General features: G+C 39.7%; 1 protein-coding gene across 6 annotated transcripts in view; it reads left to right on the plus strand.

Moving 5' to 3' along the window:
* Window positions 1-26912, plus strand: part of LOC125886559 (multidrug and toxin extrusion protein 1-like) — a 46678-nt gene that overhangs the window by 14224 nt on the left and 5542 nt on the right. For all 6 annotated transcript variants that reach the window (XM_049572859.1, XM_049572861.1, XM_049572860.1 and 3 more), the window contains 9 exons: window positions 4419-4520; window positions 4622-4690; window positions 4845-4993; window positions 13829-13871; window positions 14674-14718; window positions 14826-14923; window positions 18028-18125; window positions 19473-19654; window positions 26802-26910. In XM_049572859.1, coding sequence (XP_049428816.1) covers window positions 4419-4520; window positions 4622-4690; window positions 4845-4993; window positions 13829-13871; window positions 14674-14718; window positions 14826-14923; window positions 18028-18125; window positions 19473-19654; window positions 26802-26910 — 895 coding nt within the window. The remainder of the gene's footprint in view (window positions 1-4418; window positions 4521-4621; window positions 4691-4844; window positions 4994-13828; window positions 13872-14673; window positions 14719-14825; window positions 14924-18027; window positions 18126-19472; window positions 19655-26801; window positions 26911-26912) is intronic.

The raw sequence follows: 26912 nt of genomic DNA on the forward strand, positions 1-26912 counted from the left end.
TTTGGCTTTCAACTGATTTCTTTTACTCTTTTAATTCTTCTATTATGTTATTTTAATTTCTAATGCTTTTAAATGATTTATTTTTAAATCTTTATGCATTTTATTATTATTATTAAATTTCTAAATCTTAATTTATTTATTATTAATATTATTTTAATCTTTAAATCTTTAATTTTTTCCAAATCCTGGGGTGGGAGGGGCAGGTTTTCAATATGTATGTAGTATTTTTGTTGTAGGTTTTTATTCTGTGAAGCACTTTGTGCTGCATTTTTAATGTATGGAAAGTGCTATACAAATAAAGTTTGATTTGATTTGATATGCTCTACCTACCCAAACACTGTTACAGACCAAGTACCCAATGCCCCCTCCCCAGCAGTAGAATGCACCAAGCCACACCACAAAAATTGCTAAGGTGTCGCCTGAGGAACAGGACAAAGAGCTAGAAGTGTTGACTTGGCCTCCAATTTCCCTAGCTTCCTCAGGCAGATCCTTTGAGTTCTGTGGACTGTGAGGATGGGTACCGACATGTCCCACAGATGCTCGATCTGAGGGGATCTGGGGACTTTGGAGACCAGGTTGGAGTCTTGAGCACTTTGTAAGGTTCCTTGGACCATTCCTGAGCTGTTTTTATGGTGTGGCATGCTGCACAGTCTTGGCTTGGTCCACATCAGTGTTTGGGTGGGTGGAGCATCTCAAGTGGTATCCACGTGAATGCCAGGACCAAAGGTTTCCCAGCAGAACATTGTGTTGTAACAAGATGACCAATGTTCTTCACTCCACTTAACCTGTCAGTGCATTTTCAGTATTTACTTTTTAACCTGCAGCTGCATGTTGGATAAGTTAGTAAACACAAGACACAGTGGTAAGGAATTAATGTGTGACCAACTGCAACATAATAGAGTGGTGCAGGAATGAGTCTCAAACCCCAGAAATGAGTAACCATTTTAGCACTCCCGGTTCCCTCATCTCAGAGTCAATGTTTTTTTTTTTTTAATGGGTTTTTTGTTAGATGCATGAAACAAGGCCTGTGGTTACCACAAGCTTAAGAGACTTTTATGTTTTGTTCTATGACATAAAATACATCAGTAAATAAATACCCCAAGTTGCTTAATGAAACTATAGAATGTCATCTGGCCGAACATGGCTCTACAGCCTCATTGAGGTGGTGGCGTTAAGTCGTGCAACTGTGGTGAAGTTCATATTTACACTTCAGAAATAATAAAAGGCTTTAAACTGAGAAGAGAGGTAGTGGTGTGCTCGAGGACCGATTGTTATTGTCCAAAAAAAAGAAGGAAAAAATGCAGGTGCTCTTGAAGAAGAGGGCTCAAAATCTTACCAAAGACGAAAAACAAACTTCAGGCACTCTTGCATGGAACAGGGAAAGAAAAAAAGTAGCTTGATTACTTCATTAAAAAGCCTTTAATTTATTATGGCTTGTACAAAGACACTTAAAAAACCAACTGGTTTCAACCTCTTGGGTCTTCATCAGGGTTACAAATGGAGACATGATGTTCAAAACAGGCCTATTTATAGGCTCGACTGGGCGTGTCAGGGTCCTGATTGGTGAGTGGACACAGGTGATAGAACTCAAGTCAAATTAACAATCAGAGGCGTGATACCAGACTCTCCACTTCTGTTGAGGAAATACATATGGTTAAAATAGGACAAGGGGTCATATCAGTCCCAGAGAAAAACAAAACAAAAAACAAGATGCAAAATAAAACAACCAACAAAAACAGCCAAACCGACCAAACTGATCAATTAGTAAATTTAACACATTTAAAAAAAAACACAAATAATCTGACAGCCCTCTAAGCTTCTGACAGTAATATCATTCCAGATTGCAGCATTTAACATTTATAAAAAAGGTCTATAGTCAATCTCCTCATTTAAGCCAGGATAGGTCATGGCATCTAGTTTAAAAATCCAAAAAGTCTCCCTTTGGAGGAGTCTCTGTAGGCGGTTACCACCTCTGATGGAGTCCTTAATGGATTCCAAACCTTCTATCCTCAATAAGGAATCATTACTAGCATGTACCTCTTTAAAGTGTTTAGCCATGGGATAGTCCTCATTCTGTGTTCTGATTGCATATTTATGCTCTGACAGTCTGTCCTTAAGACGTCTCTTGGTGCTTCCTACATAAAAACAATTACATGGACATGTTAGATGATATACAACAAATGTGGTGTTGCAATTAATAAAATCTGTCTGATTGTGCTTTCTTCCTGTTTTTAGTATTAATAAGACATTTAAATGTACCTGAGGGTTTTTTAGCCACATATCCTCCCTGCATACCAATGTATTTTTTATAGTGGGAGCTTGTTTATAGGATATGACTGGTGGTTCAGAGAAAATGGTTCTCAAATTCACATCGCTTTTTAATATAGACCAGTTTGAATTAAGGATCCGTTTGATTTCTTGAGCTTTAGTGCCATAACGAGTGACAAAAAACAAATTAGAGGGGTTTCTCATTCGTTTGTGTGATTTTTGCAATAAATTGCTATGGTTAACATGCCTAACTTTTTCCAAAGCAGCAGTGATGACATGTGGCCTATAGGACCTTTCCCTGAATCGTTTAGATAGATCTTCTGGCTGTTTCTCAAAATCAGGGTCAGAGTCACAAATCCTCCTGACTCTTTGAAACTGTCCGTAAGGGATGTTCTTTTTTTGATGTGGGGGATGAAATGAATGGTAAAGAAGAAGAGAATTGCAATCGGTTTGTTTGCAAAATAAGGTAGTGTGTAAACTGTCTTCATCACCTTTATAGATAGTAAGATCCAAGAAATCAATTTTTGTCTTAGAATATTCCATGTTTAGTCTTATGTTCTCATTAGTTGAGTTTAAAAATTCATGAAAGGTTTGTAATTCAGTTTCATTACCTGAAAAATGTAAGTAAATATCATCAATATAACAACAGTAGAATTTGTTGTTGTCAAAGAAAACATTCTTCTGAGGATTATGAATAAATTCCTCCTCCCAAAGGCCCAAAAACAAACATGCATATTCAGGAGCAAAGCTAGCCCCCATGCTAGTGCCTTTACATTGTTTAAATACTTTATCTTGAAATAAGAACACGTTGTTGAGGATCCACTCCATGAGTTCCAAAAGGAAAACAGTGGGAGGAATAGTTCCCTCCCTGCGATATAAATAGTATTCATTTGCACGTATGCCCTCTGGGTATGTAAGGATTCTACATCAAGAGTTACTAGAAAAATATCTTTGACTTCATCAGTCTGTTCAAAACATGTGTTGTATCTTGTACATAAGATGGAAGATCATGTACAAATGGTTTCAAAAAATAATCAATATATTGAGAGGCTGGTTCAGTCAAAGAGCCATTGGCTGATACGATGGGTCTGCTGGGGGGATTGTCTTTTGGCTCTTTGTGGATCTTTGGTAACATGTAAAATGCAGGCATTCTGGGGTGTTTACACATAAGAAAACCATACTCACTTTCATTGATCCAACCCGTATCTTTGGCTCTGTTTAACAAGGCTGTGTGGTCACATTTCATGCTAGATAAAGGGTTAAAAGAGAGTTCTTGATAGCAATTAGGATTTTTCAGTTAACGGTGGGCTTCATTCAAATATTTGTTATAGTCCAAGACAACTACTGCGCCCCCCCTTGTCTGCTGGTTTTATTATGATGTCCTTGTTGTCACTCAGTTCTTTAGAAGCATCACGTTCATGGGGGGACAGATTATGCTTCGTGGCTGTTGTTGGGCTATTGAAGAGTTCCTGTATTTCGTAATCAACTTTCTTAATGTATGTCAAAAGGGTGGGATTAGTACTTAAAGGTGTAAATGTGGACTTAGGTTTGAAGGCTGGTGTGCTCCCATTTGTGGCCTGCGTGTATGTCAAATTGTGTTTTTGTCCTAAGGAGTACCATGTTTTTAGGTGTAAACTTCTGTAGAAGCGAAAAATATCAATTTTAGTCTCAAAAAGGTCTGATTTGTATGTGGAGGAAAAGGACAAACCTTTGGAGAGAACTTGTACTTGGGCAGGTGTCAGTTCAACTTGGGACAGATTAACTACAGACAGATTAATAAAAGACTTTGCTTGTAATGTGGCAGTTAACAACCTGTCTCTTTGGCTGGTAGCTGGACACAGCTCTATGTAGCTGTGTGTGTATACGCATGCACATACATGCTTATCTTCTTTTGTTTCTTTTGTGGCATGCCTCTATGGTTAGTAGCCTACAATGAATGCTGCCTCCATCCAGTGTACAAGTAATGAAACACAGAAAAGTACAAGCTAAGAGTATACATTTTAGGCCTCAATGCAATGTGGTTTGAAGTTTCTATGACAGCTTGTGTTTCAACTACTCTTTCAATACAAAGCCATTTTTTTAATATGAACACAGACATTTTTATGAAGAAGAAAAGTAGGAAGGCTATTGTGTTTGTTTTTGCTTTCCAGGTCTTTTCCCAGTTGATGTTCTTCCTGATTGGTATCATCAGCTTGGTGTTCTGTGGTCACCTGGGAAAAACTGAACTAGCTGGAGTATCTTTAGCAGCTGTGGTAAGGAGACATGCATTTGAGCCCCATCTGCTTTTATATTGACATCACAGTCTGTTTACTGTTATTGCCTTCTGAATTTTAATGAATTTGTCAATTTGCAGGTGGTTAATGTCACTGGTATTTCCATTGGCACTGGTTTGTCATGCACATGTGATACTCTCATATCTCAGGTACTGTCCTCTCCACGGGTTTTTCTTTCCCTTTAAAAGCAGCTCAACAATGAGCTTTTGTATCAAGTTTGTTTTCTTGGCCTGTTCATGCCTTTGCTTCGTAGTGTGATCAGTGTTGTTTAACTCTACTTATTTATCTACCTGTTTCGTGCAGACCTATGGGAGCGGTAACTTGAAGCGTGTGGGTGTGATTCTCCAGAGGGGGGTCCTGATTCTGTTGCTGGCCTGTTTCCCCTGCTGGGCTGTCCTCATCAACACTGAAGCTCTCTTACTTGCTGTCAAACAGAGCCCAGAAGTTGCCAGGTAAATCAATATTTAATCCCAAAAACAACCTCACCTTCAGCATGTTTCATTTTAGTAACACTAATGTGCATGTGCTCTTATCTAGACTGACATGCTGTTTAAACTAACACATTTAGAAATGGAATAAAAGTGCACTGTCAGTTATCAGTACACAGTAAGATGTGCCAAACGTGGATCAGCCTTCCGAAAGAAGCCCAGTATTTATGTTAAAAGGTTAGATCAGGATTTTTGAAGTGGGGTTGTTTGAGGTACTTATGTAAAGTCAGTGTATTACCTTCAGTAGATGGCGGTAGTCTTGCAGCAGCATTCCGGATTGCTTGCAGATGATCAAGAGCAGACCTACTAAGGGGGGAGAAAAATAAATTACAGCCGTCAGTGTTAGATGAGATAAGAGCATGTATAATCATCTTTAGCTCAGCAGTCAAAACTGCAGATCTCAGTTTACTGATATTTCTTAAATAGAAAAAACATGACTTGGTCAGGTGCTTCACATGGATGTCAAATGACAAAAATTGATCAAATAATACCTTTAAATTACGCAACTTACTTTTCTGGCCTCTTGGGGGCAGCAGATACAAGCTGTAAACACAAGGCTGTCAGCTGCTCATTAACACACATCCAGGTTCAGTGAAAACTCCTGAGTTTGTCGTTCCTAAAATGAGGGAAACACTGGGTTTTTACCTTTCAGAAAGAGAGGTAACTCAAACTTTGGGTCAGTTACCATGGTAACTGACAGAGCCAGCCACACTGTTTCATTTCCTCATTGATTCAGTCTGTATTAAAGCGTGTATCTAAGGAGCTAAATCAGGTCCAAAAGTTTTGATAATTGAAAAAAAAAGTAAAAGCTAAAACTGAAAACTGAAAGTTAAGTTTTGATCTTGAACTTTGAAAAATACAAAAAAAGTCCCTTTTCCACCAACATTTCCAGGAACTTTTATTACCAGGAATTTGTTTACCTGGGTAAAAGAATTCCTGGTAATCTGTGTGGTTTGCGTTTCAACCGCACCTCAAAGTTCTGGATAATTTATTCAAATTAGCGTGATGACGTAGATGATTCGGCATGCGCCCTGTATATGGCTCCGCCAGCTTGGCTGGTTACATGCTGGTAAAGAGTTGGGGCTGTCTGTCTCAGCCAGCAGCTAAGTTTTCAGTGGCTGCCCGCACCAGGAAGTGCGGAACGCTGCAAGTGTGTGTTCCACCAATCAGTGTTCTTCAGCACACAGCCTCACCCCTCAAGAATTCTGGGTAATCTGAAAAGTCCTACCCCCCTACTAGGTACTTTTTCAAAATTCCGGGTAATTGATAAAAGTTCCTATGCTGGAAATGGGGCTAATGTATTCTCTTAAATACATTTTTTATTTGTTTTTTTCACTTTCATATACATTTTGATATTTGAGGTCTCATTTTTTCAGTTGCAGATTTTATGTTTTCAGATGCAGACCTTTTTTTTTTTTTTTACGGTTTAAATTCGTATGTTTTTGGATTCAGGTCTTATTCTTTAAGCTTTTTTTCACTTTCAGATCAGAATGTTTCCATTTCAGATTTTCAGCCTTCATGTGGGGGCTGGGCAACAATCGTGAGGGCAAAGAAAGCTGAGGAACCTCCTCAGTCACGTTGCGTTCTTGACATGTTGGCAAGTATTATTAGCCACTTTCTATACACCATGTTCGCATGATTGGCAGTGAAAAAACTGATGCCAGTGACAAATTTAGTGAGCTGTTTTAGACCATATTTGACATCAATCACAGTATAAGAGCAATAAGTTCTGCAAATTGTGCAATTTAAAGGCCCAGACAAACTGACCTCAGGGAACTGGTGGTTAAGAAAGCCCCCTGCTGCGTCGCCTCACGTTGCCAGACCTCAGCCAAAAAGTTGCACATGAACACACCACAAAGAATACAGCGGCCAGCCAGCATGTACATTCTGTGCCTGCATGAGAGGAAATAACTCTCCACACCAGCAGACAGCAGTAGACTGTAATCATCATTCAAAAAGAAAATTCAGAAGACCGTCTTGAAGCTAGTTAGCCAGTTAGCACATTAACAACACAATCCAATGTTAAAAGAACAGAGCATATTTATCGTGTGCCAGTGATGAATAACACAAACCATCAGGAAATGTTTCTGCTAAAGAGGTCTATGGCTAAAAAAAATAATCTGACCTTATGTAACAAGTTTGTTTGGGTCTCACTCTGTCTTCACTTAAAGGGCCAGTGTGTAAAATGGGTTGAAAACCGTTGAAAACAGTGACATCAGTGGTCAAATTCTAGATTGCAGGGCTCACTCGCTCACCCCTCCCGTCGGGTAAATGACGGTGGCCTCGTAGGGACAAAAAGCCTTGTGCAGACACAAGTTTTTCAGGAGTAGGTCTATCTAGCTACGAGGTAAATGTTTATTTAGACATCTAAACTATGTTACGATATTGTAATGAATCCCTCACAAGCAGGAGACCAGAGTAGCGTTCGGGAAAAAGGCCAGTTTATTTGAGCACTCCAAAAACTCCGGTAACACTCCAGGGGGTAAAAGACTCCGTCCCAAACTCTGACTCTTCTAGCGTAAGACACACAGTTCATACACACATACTCGTTTACAGTACCTAGCGGGTACCCCCTCCCCTCTCTGCTCCACCAATCTCCAGCCCGCACACTGACTGACAGCGTAGCCTGTAAACAGAGCTCAGCTGTTTATTTAGCCTAGCGATATCTCCGGACTATAGAAGCTGCAATGGACGACTTTGAACGCGATTTTGAAGAGTTTCTTGTAGCGGACACAGACCCAGAGCCATACCTGTTTGAGCCAGAGCATACAGATGAGGAACTTGGATGTTGAGCGGGCGAGAAGAGGCTGAATCATCCGCTCCCATTTTGCTGCACAGAATGGGATTCGGTGCTACTGCTACCATTGTTGGGGAGATAATCAGGAGGAAAAGCACCGCAGAGAGTGCATCACAAGGAGTGAAGTTGCGTCTTCTTTTCCTCGCAGATGACGGTTCAGGTTCATTCTCTCCTGCTGCGTGGTAAGTGTGGTCCATTCGCAAACTTTATAACTAAAAAAACTTTTCACTACTCTCTATCGACAAACCACTAACACTCTGCTGTTTCTTCCTCCGTCTTCCTTACTCCCGCTGTCTTCGTTGGTTTATTTATACACGCGAAACGCGTTCTCTGGCTGGCTGGATTGTCCGCTAGGGCTGCCTTACATACATGGCGGCGCAAGATGGCGACCTCTCTAAAGCAAGGCCCTTGCTACATATATGTATATATATATATATATATATAAAAAGCATAATTATAAGGCTAAGAAAACCAAACGAATTTTATTTTATAGTGATTATACACTTATATAAACATATTAATGGGTAGAATATTCAGATTCAGATTTGACAATAAACCATGCCAAATATTACACACTGGCCCTTTAAGTTCTTTGCTCACTTTCCTCACTTCCATTTCTCTTGTGCGCTGTGCTGAACTGCCGATCAGGATATGCTGAGCAGGGATGGGCAATATGGCCCTAAAATAATTTTCACAATATTTCATGGCATATTTTGACATTTTTTTTTGTCCCCTCACCTGGACATTTATGCTCTGCCATTAATCATTACGCTGTAACCTGTGACAGGCTGTTATGCTACCGTAACTATTGCACATTCACATATATGTGGTTTTTTGTTGAGCCGCGAGCGTCATGTAGGCTTACTGTACCAAAGTACCAACACTCGACTCCCGTGTGCAAGAGATTTCCTTGTCCACTTAAAAAAAACAAAAAAACAGAAGAACTCATACCATTCTTGCATCAGTGTAGTATCAGTTCTGTTCACATCCTGAGTGACTTGAAACCTGCTTGCCTTTGCAGTTTTACTTTATGTCCCCTCATTTCTATATGGCAGTTTATTTTAAATCTGCTTTTTTTTTAGATGTAGGAAATCAAGGGTGCAGATCCTGAGTTCAACACTGTTAGTGAACCAGATGCAACCGGTTCTAGAGTGATTCTTCCACCCGTTGAACATCCCCTCTGTGAGTAGGATATGGCAGGCCTTAGGGCCACTGTTGATGATAGAAAATCTTTTGAGTCCTACGACCGAGACATTTATTTAGCTGTTGAACTATGCAGTAAATCATGTACCCTGGATGCAAACATGATGTGTTTCATGGGTATAACCAGTTCAACACTAACAATTTACAATAAATGTGTTTTAATGTTTTTTTGTTAACTGACAGAGAAGCCACATGAAATTCATAAATCTTATGAAATCTTTTCCCAAGATTCCAGACCTTAACATTTGTTTGTCTTTTATAAAGTTTCAGTGGATTTGCCATTGAACAGTACATTGTTTTTGTTTACCTGACAAATGCCATTTCAAATATGGCAAGATCTTGAAACGCAGCATTACCGAGAAGTGTGTTTCTTCAGTCAGAACATAGAGTAGTAAAACAGTAGCAGTTTGTGCTAAACCAAGTCAAATCAAGTAAACGTTAAAGTTGTAGTTTAACCTTGAAAAACAGGCAGTAAATGTCAATGTTTACACATTGTTAATCTCTTGGCCTCAATGAAGAGCCTCCAGTACAATGTTTTTGAATTGGTCATAGGGCCTCATATGTCTTACAGGTAAAACAACAGTATTGGCACATGCTAACACAACAGGCTAATATAGATTACTTTATTCGTACAGCACTCATCTAAACAAGGTTACAAGAGCTACAAAAAATAGTGTGTACAGAGGAAAAACAGAACAAAAAGAAATAAAACTCAAAAGTTACAATTCACAACAGTAAAAATCAGGCATTAAAAGGGAAAGGGTTTCTATAAAAACAAGTTTTAAGCAATGATTTAAAAACAGGGAATATGCTAGCGAGCCTTATTTCCTCAGCCATTAAATTCTAGAGCCTCGGAGCCTTGATGGAAAAAGCCCGGTCACCTTTAGTTACCAGCCTTGACAGAGGGATGACTAGTGAGGGTAGGCTTGAGGATCTCATGTCACAACTTGGAGCACATGTAGTCAAAAGCTCAGCTGTATAACTAGGGGCTAAACCATGTTGAGCCATAAAAGTTATAAAAAAATCTTAATATCAATTCTGAAGTTAACTGGCAAACAATGGGGGAAGGCAAGAATTGGGGTGATATGAGATCTACGATCTGTCCCAGTTAAAATACGAGCTGCAGCATTCTGTACTAACAAACATTGTGATGGCCAAAGTCTGCACTGTAGTCAAGGTGGAACTTCATCGTTCCAGTAAAATCCTTCTGTCTTGAGGGAAGAATTGGGATGTGACCTTGACCTCGACAGTTTCCAATTTAGTTTTCCTTTACTGCAATGCAGTTCTATAATTTGAAGAATTCAGTTAGACATAGGTACACTCAGCCACAAAAGAACAGCTAATCAAAAAAGAGAAAAAGAAAAAAAGAAATTAGATAATAATCAGCTAGATTGGCCTTTGTAAAAGTTTTCATTAAGAACTACAGGTTTAGATAAAATTAATCATTTGTATTGATCATTTATATGCAGTAGAGGAATGTATCTAGGTGCATTTACTTCAGTTCTGTACATTTTAGAGGTACCTGTACTAAGTATTGAGTATTTCCATTTCATGCTTCTCACACTCCACTGTGTATCACATGATTGAGAAGGTCTAGCATCTCCTCTAAGCTCCGTCAAAATACATAAATCTCACAGGTTGACAGGTTAACCAGATCTACAACCAGAGGAGACATTGTGGGCCCAAGGAGGAAAAGCTCATTGGTCAGTTAGCTTTTACAGTGTGAGCTTCCAAAACATGAAACATACTTCTAGTAAAATGTAGCTTACTGCACCTTTGTACATAATCTGGAAACCTGGCTAATAAGCAACCAGGTGTACATAGTGTCCACTAGCCTTCACTGTCTGTCCTCATCTGTCTGGCTGTCGAGCTACCTGTGTGTGTGTGTGTGTGTGTGTGTGTGTGTGTGTGTTTGTGTGTGTTTGTGCGTGCGGGCGGGTGGGCAGGCTTGCGTGCGTCAGGTTCACATAGTCTTCACTCTAGTGTTTGTGTTTACATTTGAACAGCATGGATTTACACTGTTTTATTGCTGACTGTGCGATGTCTGCTAATGCTTCTGTCTTGCTGCGCATAACTGTGTCATGTCTGATAATGCATATGTCTTGTGCATATCAGTTTCTTGTTAGCTAATTTTTATATCTTGTTGTATATAACTGTCTGTTGGACAATTGCTTATGTTCTGTAGAATTGTCTGCCTTTAACGTGCTAACCATTTGGCTTATTTAATATTCATGTTTTCATTCATGCTTTTAATCATCTGCGTGCTGTTATGTCTTACTGATTTTGTGGCTATCTTAACACCTGGCCCAGGGGCAACAGGAAAGGATTAGCCTTTGGCTAACACTGGCACATTTACAGCAATGTCTATTAATTACTGTCCCTGTAAAAATAAAATCAGAAATTAAATAAATAAAAAAGGGATTACTTCTGTATGAGTCTATAAATTGTTGGGTTTTTTTGGTGGTTTTTTTGTTTGTTTGTTTTTTAGGAAAATCCTGCATAGTACACCCACTAAAATGAACTCCACCTTTACTGGCTGCAACGTAGAAGTGAAGAACATATTTATACTTAACTAATAATAGTCCAATAACATAATATATATGATTCTGCCTGCCCCAGTAACACTGTGATTTAGAGTCCTAGTGTAATTAGTGTAAAATCTGAAGAAATCATAATCAGTCTGATTATACCCTGACCACCCTTTAAATGTGACATTTTTTGGTTTATTTCAGTTGTGTTGGCAACTTATTTGAATGTCAATGTATCATAATCAGAGTTGGGTAAGGGTTACTTTAAAAGTAGTAGTAATTACTTTACTGCATTACTTTTTTGAAAAGTAACCAGTTACTTTACTGCATTACTCCCTGAGTAAAGTAACTCAAGTACTTTTAAAGTACTTCCAACGTTACTTCCTGAGAAAAGTAACTCAAGCACTTTTAAAGTACTTTTGAGTATTCTACATTTCCTATTGGACAATGGACCACAGGGCGCTTAACCTACATTTTTTGTCTCCAAAATTAAAGTTATGGAGTTATGGGCCACTTGCCCTTCACTGAGATCCAGTTCTCCAATCACAGCCGTCACTTTGACCAGTAGAAACACAGAATGATCTGTTGCCATAGACAACTGTATGACAACAACACCCCAGCGTTTTTAACATTTCCTCTAGGGATGTTACCACACAGAGTAAAAGGGGGAAATGATGGTGTGAAACAGCAGAGGCACTTTGTCAACCCGCTGAGTTAATGTTACTGTCATTAGCATCAAGCTAGCAAACAATGGTACATCCTCACAGTCGGACATAAAGTAATAACATTAACAAATAGCGGCGGGGCTTTTACTCACCACAACTGCAGAGGCTCCCAGCTTCATTTGAAACAAACTACATTATAGACGGTCCGTTATTTGTTAATCCCTCTGTGAGTTTATATATTTACTTTTTATCTGCTCCCCTTGCCTTGATAAAGTTAATGCATCGTGCCGTCATTTTAAACTCAATACTTCCTGAATTTGTTTTAAATTAAAAGCCCCTTATAACCTCAGCTGAGAGAATCCCTCCATTTTCTAAATAGACTTTTATTGTGAAACATTTGTAGGAACTTGGTTGTGGAGGATACAGTAGCTTGTATGTTTGGGTATGGTACTTCAAATGTAGCTCCTGCCATCTGCTGGCGCTTCTTAGGTTACTACAACAACAGTGACTCAAATGATAGTAAAAGTAATAAAAATGACATCACAAACGCCATGAAAGATGACCGGGGATAATTGGCGAGTACCATCGTGTAGTGTGTCATGTCTGTTGGCCAAGTCACGGCACGATTTTATGACTCCATCATCGTGGAGTCCACACGTACAATCATGTAATGTGACATAGTGACTTTCAGAATGGGCAGAAAAGTTGTGTAGTGTGTACCAGGCATAATGCAAGTCCTGAGTCTGACCTGTCTGTCAGCGAGTCCTCCTCCATCTATTGAGTCGTGGGGATTTTACTGATGATCCTGCAGAATGTTTTAAACACCACTGTGGACAATGGCAGCATTTCTTCTACCACGTAGCTAGCCACAAGCTTCATGGCTTCTTTCAGACTGATAGGTTTAACATTATCTCCGTTATTAGAACCAAAACACAGTTGTTGCTGTTTCGGAGCTGAAGGACCAGTGTTCTAAAAGTAACGGAAGTAACTGTTGGCTTGTTTGAAAATGTACTCAAGTATTTGATTACTCAAATAGCAAACTAACGTGTTAGGTTACTCGTTACTGCAAAAAGTAATCAAAGTACTATACCCTGGCCTTAACACAGTAAAATTGTTATCAGTGTTGTCCATTACTTCATCATTTAGGCCAAAACCAACATTAACCTGCATTAGTTCAGCTTTAATGTGATGGAGACAAAGTGCAGGGGTGTCATGTCCTGACTGTGCCTCCGGCTGTTTCCCTTGTTTTTTTGTCCATGTCATCCGTGTCCCCCTGGGGCCCGTTTTAGAAAGCAGGTTTAACAAAGTCTGACTCCAAAGGTCCCGGTTAGGTTAACTTAAGGTTAATTTTAGGTGAACCCATTGACACCTTTCCTGCTCTGACCTGAAGTGGAGAATGGAGTCTGTAACTGCATTGCTGACAAATTTATTGGCTCTTGTCTTATTAACTTGTTGACTTTTAGCCTAATGTACAGTATTCTGGGCTCACGTTGATTCATTTACTTTTTACTGATAACAACATATGTCAAATATCCGTAATATATATATGCTAATTATTCAGTTCTACATGTTTTTGTTTACATACACACTGTATTCCTGCATGAAGTCTGTCCCAGCTGTATGTGAAGATCTTCATGCCTGCTCTGCCGGTGAGTTGGGTCAACCTTGTTTTCTGTCACAACTCTTTTAAGTTAAAATCTACTGTCTCCATTTACATTGCAGTACTATCATAATAAAGATTTTAAAGAAAAATCAAATGGGAATGTTTTTGATTAACACTGTCAATTGAATTCCCTACAAATCAAAGTATGTAGCACACTACTGTTCAAAACATTTAAAATCATCTATATTAACACAAGGCAATTAGGACTAGGTGGTTTGTCTTAAAAATAATATTACGATATTTTTAGGCTATATCATGATACATGATACATGTTGCAATACTTTGAAATCTCCTCTAAACACCTGAAGACTACTAAAATACAAATTATTAAGTGAACCACAGTAACAATAATGTCAAATAAAGCAGCAAGTACTGTTATAATAAAGTTCAATAAAGTACTGTTATAATAAAGTTAAATTAAGTGTTGTTATAATCAAGTTAAATTAAGCATTGCTATTAAATTAATCAAAGCAGAACCACTGGTGCTTTTATTTTGAAGCACCCAACTCAGCTCACGCTGGAGGTGTTGATGTGTTTGTTTTGTCAGATGTAAGCAGTTAGCAGAAAGTTAAACTGTTACCGCAGTGCCATCAAACATGAGGATTTATTCACTGTAAGCTGGAAACACCTTAACAGTGCTCCAGTTCATTATGTTATTAGTATTTGCAAGTCATACTGGTGCTCCATGGTTGCAAAATGTGTTTAAATAACCTGTGTCATCAGTTTTTTACTTATCATTATGGTCAAGCTAAAATATGCTCTTTTTCTGTTTCTTTCTCATTTTGCAGGCAACTTTTATGTACCAACTGCAAGGAAAGTATCTTCAAAATCAGGTGCAGTCTCTTGACACAAGGCAATTAATGTGAAATTTTTATTAGGCTGAAGTTCAGTCATTTAAATCAAAATTAAGACCAACATTAAGTTGTGTTGTGCTTTACAGGGAATTATGTGGCCTCAAGTCATAACTGGACTGTTTGGAAATGTCCTCAATGCAATCATCAACTATGTCTTCCTTTATCTTCTGGAGTTGGGGGTCGCGTAAGTTTTCTTTAAGATCATCATAATGTGTAAAAGGTGAATTATTAGTGTGCTATGATAGTATTAAGGTGTGTCACACAAGCATAATCAATAGGTTTTAATTCCTGAATGTCAATTACAGCTGTCGTAAATATGAACAAGGTATCATGTTAGTTATTTAACTATACCTGACTGTCCAGCCCAACTCTCTAGAGGAAAATACCTGAATAGTTAATGGATTGCTATGAAAGTTTGTAGAGAAATTCAGAAATGCCCCCCAAAAATTGATCTTAATAACCTAACTTTTAATAAAGCATTGCCAGCTTCCACTTTTCCAACACTTAAGGTCATGACAAGATATATATAAAAAAGATTAATGATTATTAATAATCTGTCAGCCTCAGATTGGTCCTAAAATGCTAACACACACACACACATATATATATTTATATATATGTATATATATATTTATATATATGTATATATATATATACAGTACAGGCCAAAAGTTTGGACACACCTTCTCATTCAATGCGTTTTCTTTATTTTCATGACTATTTACATTGTAGATTCTCACTGAAGGCATCAAAACTATGAATGAACACATGTGGAGTTATGTACTTAACAAAAAAAGGTGAAATAACTGAAAACATGTTTTAAATTCTAGTTTCTTCAAAATAGCCACCCTTTGCTCTGATTACTGCTTTGCACACTCTTGGCATTCTCTCGATGAGCTTCAAGAGGTAGTCACCTGAAATGGTTTTCCAACAGTCTTGAAGGAGTTCCCAGAGGTGTTTAGCACTTGTTGGCCCCTTTGCCTTCACTCTGTGGTCCAGCTCACCCCAAACCATCTCGATTGGGTTCAGGTCCAGTGACTGTGGAGGCCAGGTCATCTGCCGCAGCACTCCATCACTCTCCTTCTTGGTCAAATAGCCCTTACACAGCCTGGAGGTGTGTTTGGGGTCATTGTCCTGTTGAAAAATAAATGATCGTCCAACTAAACGCAAACCGGATGGGATGGCATGGCATGACCAGCATGTGGTAGCCATGCTGGTTCAGTGTGCCTTCAATTTTGAATAAATCCCCAACAGTGTCACCAGCAAAACACCCCCACACCATCACACCTCCTCCTCCATGCTTCACAGTGGGAACCAGGCATGTGGAATCCATACGTTCACCTTTTCTGCGTCTCACAAAGACACGGCGGTTGGAACCAAAGATCTCAAATTTGGACTCATCAGACCAAAGCACAGATTTCCACTGGTCTAATGTCCATTCCTTGTGTTTCTTGGCCCAAACAAATCTCTTCTGCTTGTTGCCTCTCCTTAGCAGTGGTTTCCTAGCAGCTATTTGACTATGAAGGCCTGATTCGCACAGTCTCCTCTTAACAGTTGTTCTAGAGATGGGTCTGCTGCTAGAACTCTGTGTGGCATTCATCTGGTCTCTGATCTGAGCTACTGTTAACTTGCGATTTCTGAGGCTGGTGACTCGGATGAACTTATCCTCAGAAGCAGAGGTGACTCTTGGTCTTCCTTTCCTGGGTCGGTCCTCATGTGTGCCAGTTTCGTTGTAGCGCTTGATGGTTTTTGCGACTCCACTTGGGGACACATTTAAAGTTTTTGCAATTTTCCGGACTGACTGACCTTCATTTCTTAAAGTAATGATGGCCACTCGTTTTTCTTTAGTTAGCTGATTGGTTCTTGCCATAATATGAATTTTAACAGTTGTCCAATAGGGCTGTCGGCTGTGTATTAACCTGACTTCTGCACAACACAACTGATGGTCCCAACCCCATTGATAAAGCAGGAAATTCCACTAATTAACCCTGATAAGGCACACCTGTGAAGTGGAAACCATTTCAGGTGACTACCTCTTGAAGCTCATGGAGAGAATGCCAAGAGTGTGCAAAGCAGTAATCAGAGCAAAGGGTGGCTATTTTGAAGAAACTAGAATATAAAACATGTTTTCCGTTATTTCACCTTTTTTTGTTAAGTACATAACTCCACATGTGTTCATTCATAGTTTTGATGCCTTCAGTGAGAATCTACAATGTAAATAGTCATGAAAATAAAGAAAACGCATTGAATGAGAAGGTGTGTCCAAACTTTTGGCCTGTACTATATATATATATATATATACACACACATATACATACATATATGTATGTATCTGTAGATAGATAGATAGATAAATAGATAGATAGATTTAAATGATACATAAAGTTGAGTGGGTGGCACGGTGAGTGGTGGTTAGCACTCTTGCCTCACAGCAAGAGGGTTGCCGGTTCGATCCCGGGCGTGGGAGCCCTTCTGTGCAGAGTTTGCATGTTCTACCCTGCCTCTCACCTAATGTCAGCTGGGATACGCTCCAGCCCCCCCGCGACCCTCAAGAGGATGAAGCGGTTAGAAGATGAATGAATGAATGAATAAAGTTGGGTGTCATCTGCAAAACAATGGTAGGCAACACTCTTAATGACGAAAAACATGACAAAGGGGGAGCATATATCTGAACAAGATGGGACCAAGGATTGAACTTGCGGAATCCCACACAACATACGAGCCGATAATGACACAAAATCATCAAGTCATTCTGAAAGATCTCTGTGTAAGATATGATAAAAATCATCTGAAGGCGGTTCCATCTATGCCGGTCCAGTGCCTTAACCTATCCAGCAAGATTGTATGATCTACAGTGTCAAAGGTGGCTGACAATAGTTGTAGCTGTATTAAGTGTCATTATTAAAACCTATTACAGCTGTAGCATTTCGATACACACGCACAAAATGAAAACAATACCAGCCCTACTGTTGCAGCTGGTAATCAGCAATTCTGCAACAACATTTGCTGTTATGACTTTCTATTGTTTCATTAAGGAAGTATTTATTCAGCGATTGGATTGCGATGTAGAGGGGTTACTTTTGTGTCATCTACTTGAGACTTATATTATTGGGGAACAATTTTAATAACCATCAGTAAAGAAATGGTCTATGGGGCACAAATGACTGCAATAGCCGTGAAACACTGTCAGCAAACTGTGGATATTCCTCAGCAAATAAGTCATTTCTCCTTTTTCTGTTTTACCACTCTTGCTCCAAAACCTGCTGGTCCTCCATGATGCTATTGAAGTGGATCTGCTGCAGCCAATGCTATCTCACAGTATGTGCTGGCTGTGGTCTTGTACATTTACATCTACTGGAGGGGTCTGCATAAGGCCACATGGGGAGGTCAGTTCTTTTCTCCATTTTGTGGAGATTTTAATCACAACATGAATTTGATGTTAAAAATGTTTTCATTTGAACTACTACTGCTACTTCAAAGTTCTGTAGTAATATGTGGAACCCAAAAGCAGACTCAAAAGGCAGAATTAGAGTTCAGTGAGTTTATTTGTAGAGCTAGGTGCTGGCAGAGAGTTGAATGGTCAAGGCTGAGTTAATGGGGACTGTAGACAGGCAGGTTGGAGCAAAATGGCAGAGGGTAGGCAGACTGAGCAGGCAGAGTGGTTTCTTCTGTCAGAGTCCTCTCTGAACTGGTTGTAAGAGAGTGCATACATGAGGAGTAGACACTGGTGAAATCTGAACACAACGAAAAATCATATTAGAAAAATCTAACTTATAACACTGAGGAAAATACTCTATTAATAGGTTAAAGCGGCCAACAAAAACTACCACTGGAGACAGAATAATCTGACGAAGAGTGGAAGTGAAGCTTGGGTTGTTTTACTGGCTGAATCCAAATGTCCGCACTTCACCGCACTTCAGAATCGTGGACTTTGCGGGCGCGTTCCAGGGAAGTCTGGGAGTGCTTAGGGCTGTCCAAAGTTACAATTCATCCAGCTTGGGGTGCAGACTTCAGCAGACTCGCAATACGGACATGACGTTGTAGGTGCTTAAAAATCTCATTATTTGGCAGTGGACGCATTGGAAAGTGTAAATCATGAGGTTTCTGTCAATATTTTTTTCACGCTTGTGTGATAAAAACTTAACTACTTAACTAAAAAGACATTAATCCAAATAAATGACATATTTACATTAATCCTGCCGAGCTCCGCTGGTGCAGGTTTCATTGAAGAGGCCCCGCCCTCATTTCCAGCAAATGGTGTGCAAGGAATTGTGGAGATTTTACACCAGCAGATGATCCACCCATGCATCCTTTGAATTTCTCTGAAAGAAGGACTCAGTCCTTCGTGAAACTTGGAAAGATCCTTGACATTGGAACAGTCCTTCGGCAGGGGTCTATGATGTAGCATCCTTCAAATTCGGCCATTTAAGGATCCTTCATTGACTTTGAGAAACACCCACACACACACTCACGGAAAGGGGCAGGGAGCAGGGAAACGCTAGGGAAAAGGGGAGTACACTAAGTTCAAAGCTAGAACTGTGACACATTCTATACTGTGATGCAATGGTAATAATAATATGAGTAATAATAATAACGTTATTCTGTCCAATAACTTCATCCTGTTTTATTATTCATGTTTTTTACAGCACTGTAATTGATGATCTCTTATGAACATTCCATTGTTTCATTGTGAATATACTGACAATGTATAACTTCACACCTTTGACCCACAGGTTGGTCATTCGATTGTCTACAGGAATGGGGACCCTTTGTCAAACTGGCCATTCCCAGTATGCTCATGATTTGTCTAGCGTGGTGGATATTTGAAGTAGGAGTACTCCTGGCTGGTGTGATAAGCGAGGTTGAGCTGGGAGCTCAGTCCATAGTGTACCAGCTGTGCATTACAGCTTACATGGTAACTCCTCTTCACTTTTCCTACCTGTAATTAGAGAGGCTAATAGTGTGTTGACGATTGCTCCCATGAAATAATAATTTGGGATGTAGTGTGTTACTCTCATCAGCTCAATTTTCTATATAAAAAATTAAAATTAGGGAACTGGAATATTCAATTGAGTTTTCTAAAATTATATTTTTTGTTTGGCACATCAATGTTACTGTAGATTTTAAGCGTCTAAGCGTCAAACTCAACTTACGTCAGACTGGCTGGCCACAGTCACTTTTCTTGCCTGCATTGAAGGATTACATCAGGGCATGTGGAGTGAGTGGCAACAGTGATGGTCTTGGAAGAGAGATAGAGTTGTGTATCATCTGCGTATCAGTGTAACTGGAGGCTGTGGAGGCAGAGGATCTGTCCAAGGGGTAGCATGTACAGCATGAAGAAAAGGGGATCAAACACCAAACCCTGGGGGACACCATGGGTGACAGGAACTATGGATGAATAACAGATGTTAAAAGAGATCAACTGATGTCTGTTGCAGAAGTAGGACTGAAACCAGGACAGGGCAGTGCCAGTAATGCCAAGGGAGGTCGAGAAGGATGAGGATGGTGATGAAACCAGAGTCCGAGGATGATAGCAATGCATTGGTGACTTTAATCAGGGCAGTCTCAGTGCTGTGTTTAGAACGGAAACCAGACTTAAAAGGCCCATAAAGGTTACTGGACTCAATGTGGGAATTGAGCTGAGTAGTAACAACTCTCCAGAACTTTTTACAGGAAGGGCAGGCTGTAAATGAGCTGGTAGTCAGGGTCAGGTAACATTATTCACCAAATAATGTTACCACCACAAATAAAAAAAAAAATACATTCATTAAACATGAATAAAATAACGTGAAACAAAAATGACCTCAAAGGCAAAATTGACACTAACCCTATACAAAGAAATCTATTAAAAAAAACCTGCATTTTTTGTTCACTGATCAGGATCTTGTTTTTAAGTTTCACTGCTGCAACAAGTGGTATGTTTTTAATTTCATCTGCTGAAGAAGGAAAGTTTTATCTTTTGTCTGAGTTTAGCATTTCAACTATCCTCATAGAACAATCTGGGCCCCGTTTCCCAGTTTCGATGTACCTTAGTGCTCTACCAAGTTATACTTTAGCTGAGGGACTTCTTTTCCTACAAGTGTTTCCCAAACTGTCCCCTAGCGGGTGCTCATAAAGAGAGCTGCTGAGGTACATTGTAAGTTGGCGTGTGCCCTGTATAGAGACAGAGCGCATAATCTGAAAGCCACACCCCCAAAGGGGAAATGAGGCCTGCTTTCCCCTCCGCTTCTTCGCTCGTTCGCTGTCATTCTGCCTCTGCAGCCGTGCCTTCAAGTCTCCACAACTGAATTGCCAGCTAGCTAGCTAAAATTGTTAGCTATAGTTAGCTAATAATTAGCTAATAATAAGATGGCAAAGGATTATTTTAACACACTATGCCTACCAGAGAGGCAACGGCATATTGATAAGCTTAATATTGCCAGTCTACCTCAGTGTCCCTTCTCCTTACCTTGCTCGTCTTGGAAAAAACATGATGTGGAGATTCTTTTTTAAAAAGATGAGCATTTCGGCATGCTCAGCCATCAGCCTGCTCCTACTACCGGCACACCTTGTTGTTGTTTTGAGACATGCCTCTACATGTTGGTAGATTGATAGAAGTGCTAGAGCAGACCGCTGGAATGGACTGCTTGAATCGCGGAGCGCTGGGCACAATTATAACAGAAGTTGCATTCATACTGTCAATGCTTTAGCTTAACATACATAAATACATTTGGAGGGTTTGACAAAGTGTTTACTGCACACATAGGCATTCCAAGTGTCAGGATCCCACAATTTCTTCCTTGCTGAAGCCTCACGTTTTATTGCCTGTAACCACTTTTGGCCTCTACAAGGTTCCGTTTTTTTGCTCGGCAGCTGATAAGCGCTAAGCTCTGGATTTTTATTGGCCGTGCAGCCCACCACACAGCAACTTGACAGCATTTGGACTTAGGGAAAACTCAACAGGCTGCAAACTGAGGGGGAAAGTGTGAGGGGAAAGCGGGCCTCGTTTCCCCTTTGGGGGCGTGGCTTTCAGATTATGACGTGTTGTGCTCTGTCGCTATTGGTTCAGTCAACGTGGCTGGTTATGTGATGGTAAAGAGTTGGGGCTGTCTCTCTCTGCCAGCAGCTAAGTTTAAACGTATTTTAAGATAAGTGTCAAACTAAGTTAGTCTACATACTTTGTTTCCACCACGGCCGCTCGTCTGTTCACCAGTTACCGTGGCGTATGTGTGGATGTGTGTAGAGGAGATCAGTGCCGGCACAAAAGAACCAATACCATTAGCGCTGATCAATACTACGCTCTCTGATAATTTAGCCCCAGGGCTAACACCGATCAGTGTTCCTTGGCACACAGCCCTGCAAGAATTCCAGGTAATGTGAAAAGTTTTTTACCAGGCTCATTTCGGTGGAAACGCGCAAAGGGTTTTTCAAAATTCCAGGTAATTGATAAAAGTTCCTGCGGTGGAAAAGGGGCTATTAAAAAATGACTTACGTGCATATCCCGTTATAAACAAGGACACTAATGATGAGGCAAAGAGACGTGACTGCTGTTCACCGATAATGCATTTGTTAATGAAAATCAGTAAAGATTTTTACCCATTACACCTATTTTGGAGATCATCAAACATTATAGACATGCATATCATTTTACCAGAAGACAATATGTTTTCACATATTGCCCAGAGACATTACAGTTTTAGACACATTCTTTTGATGGATGCCACACAGCTGGGAGATGGGTGATTGGATGAATAACTGCAGTTCACCAGGGTTAGGGATGTCAGGAAAAAAACAGAGAGAGAGAAACTTAATCAGTACTCAACAAAACAATGAGTGACAATATTGAAAACAAACTGACAAAAGCAGATTAATTATAACATTAAGTAAAAGGTATGATCTACACAATAATGTAAAGTAACTATATTCATTTACACGAGTACTGTCCGCAAGTAAACTGTAGAAATATTTGTACTTGAGTATTTCATTTTCAAGGTTTTTGTATTTTTACTCCACCACGTTGCAATGGGAAATATTGTACTTTTAGCTCCACTTCATTTATCTGACAGCTTTAGTCATGTATTAGATTAACATTAATCAACATTAACACAGTGGATGATATAACAAGCTTTTAAAACACAACACACTGTTAAAGATTAACATTAAACCAGTGGTTTCCAACCTTTTTGGCTGCTGACGTCTTACAAAAAGCAGTGTGTAATAGTCAGTTAATACTAGCTCCACCTCACGCAGCTACAACAGCAACATGCTGCTTACACAGTGATGCTTCACTATTATGTTATTTATTATATCAGTCAGAGGTAACAAACCAGTACTTCAACTTTAATACTTCACCACTAAGCACAGTTTGCTGCCGCTGTTGTGAGGATCAACTCTGTAAAACGTGCACACAAAGTTCTCCTATCTGTTTGACTTCATTTCTATTTCCCTCAAGCATTTTTTTCTGATTGCCTAATTTGGGAGTTTATTTGGAACAAAAATAAATAGATAATAAAACAAGACTATGGAAGAACTTTTTACAGAGACTGAAGCATCTTGGAGGAATGGCCTTACCAAACTTTAGGTTTTGTTCCTGGGCATCTAACTTTACAATTTTATGGTGTGGGTTCAGATAAAATATATTGCGATATATTGAGATTTATCACTTTATTTCAGCGTCCTTACGCAAGTATGGAAAGTATGGAAAAGTATGGAAATAAATTTGATCAATTTCCAGGTATTAAAAAGTATGGAAAATGAAAAATAAAGTATGGAAAAATATTATTAAAAATATTTATGTTTCCAGACTATCCTGTCCTAAAATACTGTTTTCTAAAATAGAAAATTAAGTATTTCCAAAAATAATTTAATCATTCCAGATTGTGTTCTATGCCGGGCCAAGCACAGTTTGTGTGAGAGCAAACGTCTCAGAAAACATACCGGCCCTTTTACCTGATTGACAAGCGGTATGTCCAGTCTGCCGCCCCATGACCCTCCTCCAGCCCCGCAGGTATCACTCCAACACTGCACCTTCGACAAGAAGACAAGTTTCACGTGGTTCACAATGGGTAGATGCAAGTTTTTGGATGGTTGACTTGACAATACCATATATAAATACTGGTTGGCCAAGGATTCCCAATTCACACACAGAGCTAGATGCAAGCTTTGTGTGAAATCGTTTGACATCACCAACATGGGGGAGAAGGCGATTCTGAGCCACATGAAAGGAAAAAACACCGACGTCTCGTTATTGCATCGCTTGCACCCAGAGTCCCAACCTTTTTGCCTCAGCCCAGACAATGAACTTACCTGAGTTTTTATTTGCATGCCATTATGGTACTTGGCTACAATTGCCTATTAAGAATAATTAAATATGATGTGAAATATGATACACTTATATATTTACTCAGATGTGGCATATTCTCTGAAAAAAGAAAAGAAAAAAACGCAGAGAAGTCTGCAAATTAGGGTATGGAAAAGTATGGAATTTTGAAATTCCAAATGTGTAGGAACCCTGTTATTTCAACAGCAAATTATCCCCAAAGGAAAACTTTGTCAACATGTGTTTTATCTAATAAGAAAAAAGTTTCCAGTCTGTTGATCTCTCTCGAGTCATTTTTATTGCAACGAAATGTATCTAGTGGACTGGAAAAGCAATTGGTTATATTATTATAGTAGGCTACCAAAGGTTTTATTTGTATTTGCAATATTACAACAACAACAACAAAAAAAAACATTAATACTTAGTGTCCATGCAACAATACGATATTGCTACACAAAAATATCACAATAATATGCTGCCCCCACTCTTACCAGTTTCCTGACTTGCTGAAGACATGTATTTAGATGCTTTCTTCACTCAGGTCCCTGTGACGACAGTATGATTTCATATATTTACAGTCAGTTTCAAACCTTAACTTCAGTCTCTCTGAATTCTGTGAATGAGGTCTCTGAGGAGCTTGGGGGAGTATTCTTACGCCAGGGCCACACTGCCCGCGGAAGCACAGCGCACCGAAATTCTCGCGCACGCCGGAGCACCTCCGTTCACATCAGACGCGCATTTCTCCACGCCGTCGACAAGCGATTCTGCTCCCAGCTCTTGTTTTTCACTGCCTGGCTTGTCAGATTCGCTCGCGGCTCGCGCAGAAAATAGACCAGACGCCGAACTGATCGCTGCAAATCGTGAGCTTGCCGCGGAGCTTCCCGGCGCGGCGCGGCCAGTGTGGATGACACAGTCGGTTAACATGGGCGCCGAAGGGAAACTGCCTTCTCTTCTCGGCGCTTCGAGGCTATTCGCAGCACTTCCGCGGGCGGTGTGGCCCTAGCATTAAACATGTGCATACCTCTTCTGTCTGGGCCAAACATGGGTTGATTCAATGTAGATTTGTTCATCACACTCATGGGACTTAAGTTAGGGTTTTCGAAATTTATAAAATATTGACCCTTCTTGTGAAAAATGTCATCAATCACATACAGCGCGTGTGCGTGTGTTTTGGTTGTGCTGATTGCTGCATAACTACTGGGCAGTGATTTTCATTACTTCGTCAGAGGTAACTGGGACACTCAAGCCTAAAGCCATTATGGCTCTGTTTGGGAAACCCCTTAATTCCTTTGCCTGGACTCCTAGCAGTTCTGGTAGCTTTTGTACCATTACTGGCTAGGCATCAAGTATTAATGAGATGCGAATCACTCACACTGCCTTCCCAGACTTTGTGGATAAAAGAGATTCTCAGTAATTTACAGCTTGAAAAAAAATATGATATACATTGTCAGGCTCTTTCAGGAAATGAGGATCTGAGTATGTCTTCCTCCTCTGGATCTAACGTTACATTGTTTGGCTCCTCAGTAATACACAGCATGCATCCATGATGAGCACACACACTGGGGCGGCTGAGGCTCAGAGGTAGAGCAGGTTGTCCACCAATCGGAAGATCAGCGGTTTGATCTCCTCCTCCAGTCTGCATGTCGAAGCATCTTTGAACAAGATACTGAGCCCCAAATTGTTCCTCATGGCTGTTCCATCAGTAGCAGGTAGCACCTTGTATGGTAGCCTTAGTAGCCTCGGCCACTATTGTGTGAATGGGTGAATGTGACTAGTGTAAAAAAGCACTTTGAGTGGTCAGATGACTAAAGAGGTGCTATACAAGTGCAGGTCCATTGATGCGTAACATGGCTAATGTTGACTACATAGGCTAACATACTTAGCTTTTTCCTCCTGGGTAATACAGGAAAATCACTATATATAGGTGTTATATATGTGGTGATATATTGTGTTATATATGCTATATATTTACATAAACACAGAGTCTTCACCATGAGTTGTTGTCTTAAAAATGTGCATTTAGAAGGAAAAACCAACAAGACTCACCTGCAGCAGCAGTATCTGTGCTTGGCCATGACCGGAGGTAATCCTTTAATACCGTGGCCAGCCAATTAGTCATAGTGTCTGGGGCTAAGAGCCCACCCTCTCAGGCAGCCCAACACAAAAGTCTCCAGTTTTCAATTATTCAATTTTTCATTTTTCTATCCAGCATTCCACAGATAGAAAATTAGAAAAACAATGCTAAAATCTTTGACATCTTTTACATTAATCTGACACAAAAATTCAATACTAGAAAAATTAATTTCTTCCTAATTTTCCTTTTTTTAATGGAAAATTGAACAGACATACATTACGTGGACCTTTTAGCCATATTTAAAAATTACTCAGTGAAATAGTTAATTTGCCCCATCAGGACTTTGTGGTTTGATCAGATTTGACTGGTAATTAAGTGTCAAAAGTTTTGATAACTCTGTTACCTTGTGGATTCCACATGAAAACGATACAATTATACATTTGATAGTATTAAAACTACTAAAGCTATAAAACAATCTACAATCACATTTTCAACCCAAGGCTATACAGACGAAACAACAGAGAAGAAAATCAACTGGTCTTCAGCCTGTTGCTGATACCACATTTTGTCCAGTCCAGTCTCTCCAAGAAAGCAAATACAGACATTTACCAAAAATATTATTTTAAAGTAGGTATTTGTTTCAAATATTGCCCAAAATGATCTCTATTATTGTGTTATTGTCCTTCACAGTTCCCACTGGGATTCTCCGTGGCTGCCAGTGTACGAGTTGGGAATGCTCTTGGTGCAGGAAACACAGAACAGGCCAAGCTATCTTGCAAAGTCCCCATCATTTGTGCATGT

This window comes from Epinephelus fuscoguttatus, linkage group LG3, assembly GCF_011397635.1.
Source record: "Epinephelus fuscoguttatus linkage group LG3, E.fuscoguttatus.final_Chr_v1".
Taxonomy (NCBI): domain Eukaryota; kingdom Metazoa; phylum Chordata; class Actinopteri; order Perciformes; family Serranidae; genus Epinephelus; species Epinephelus fuscoguttatus.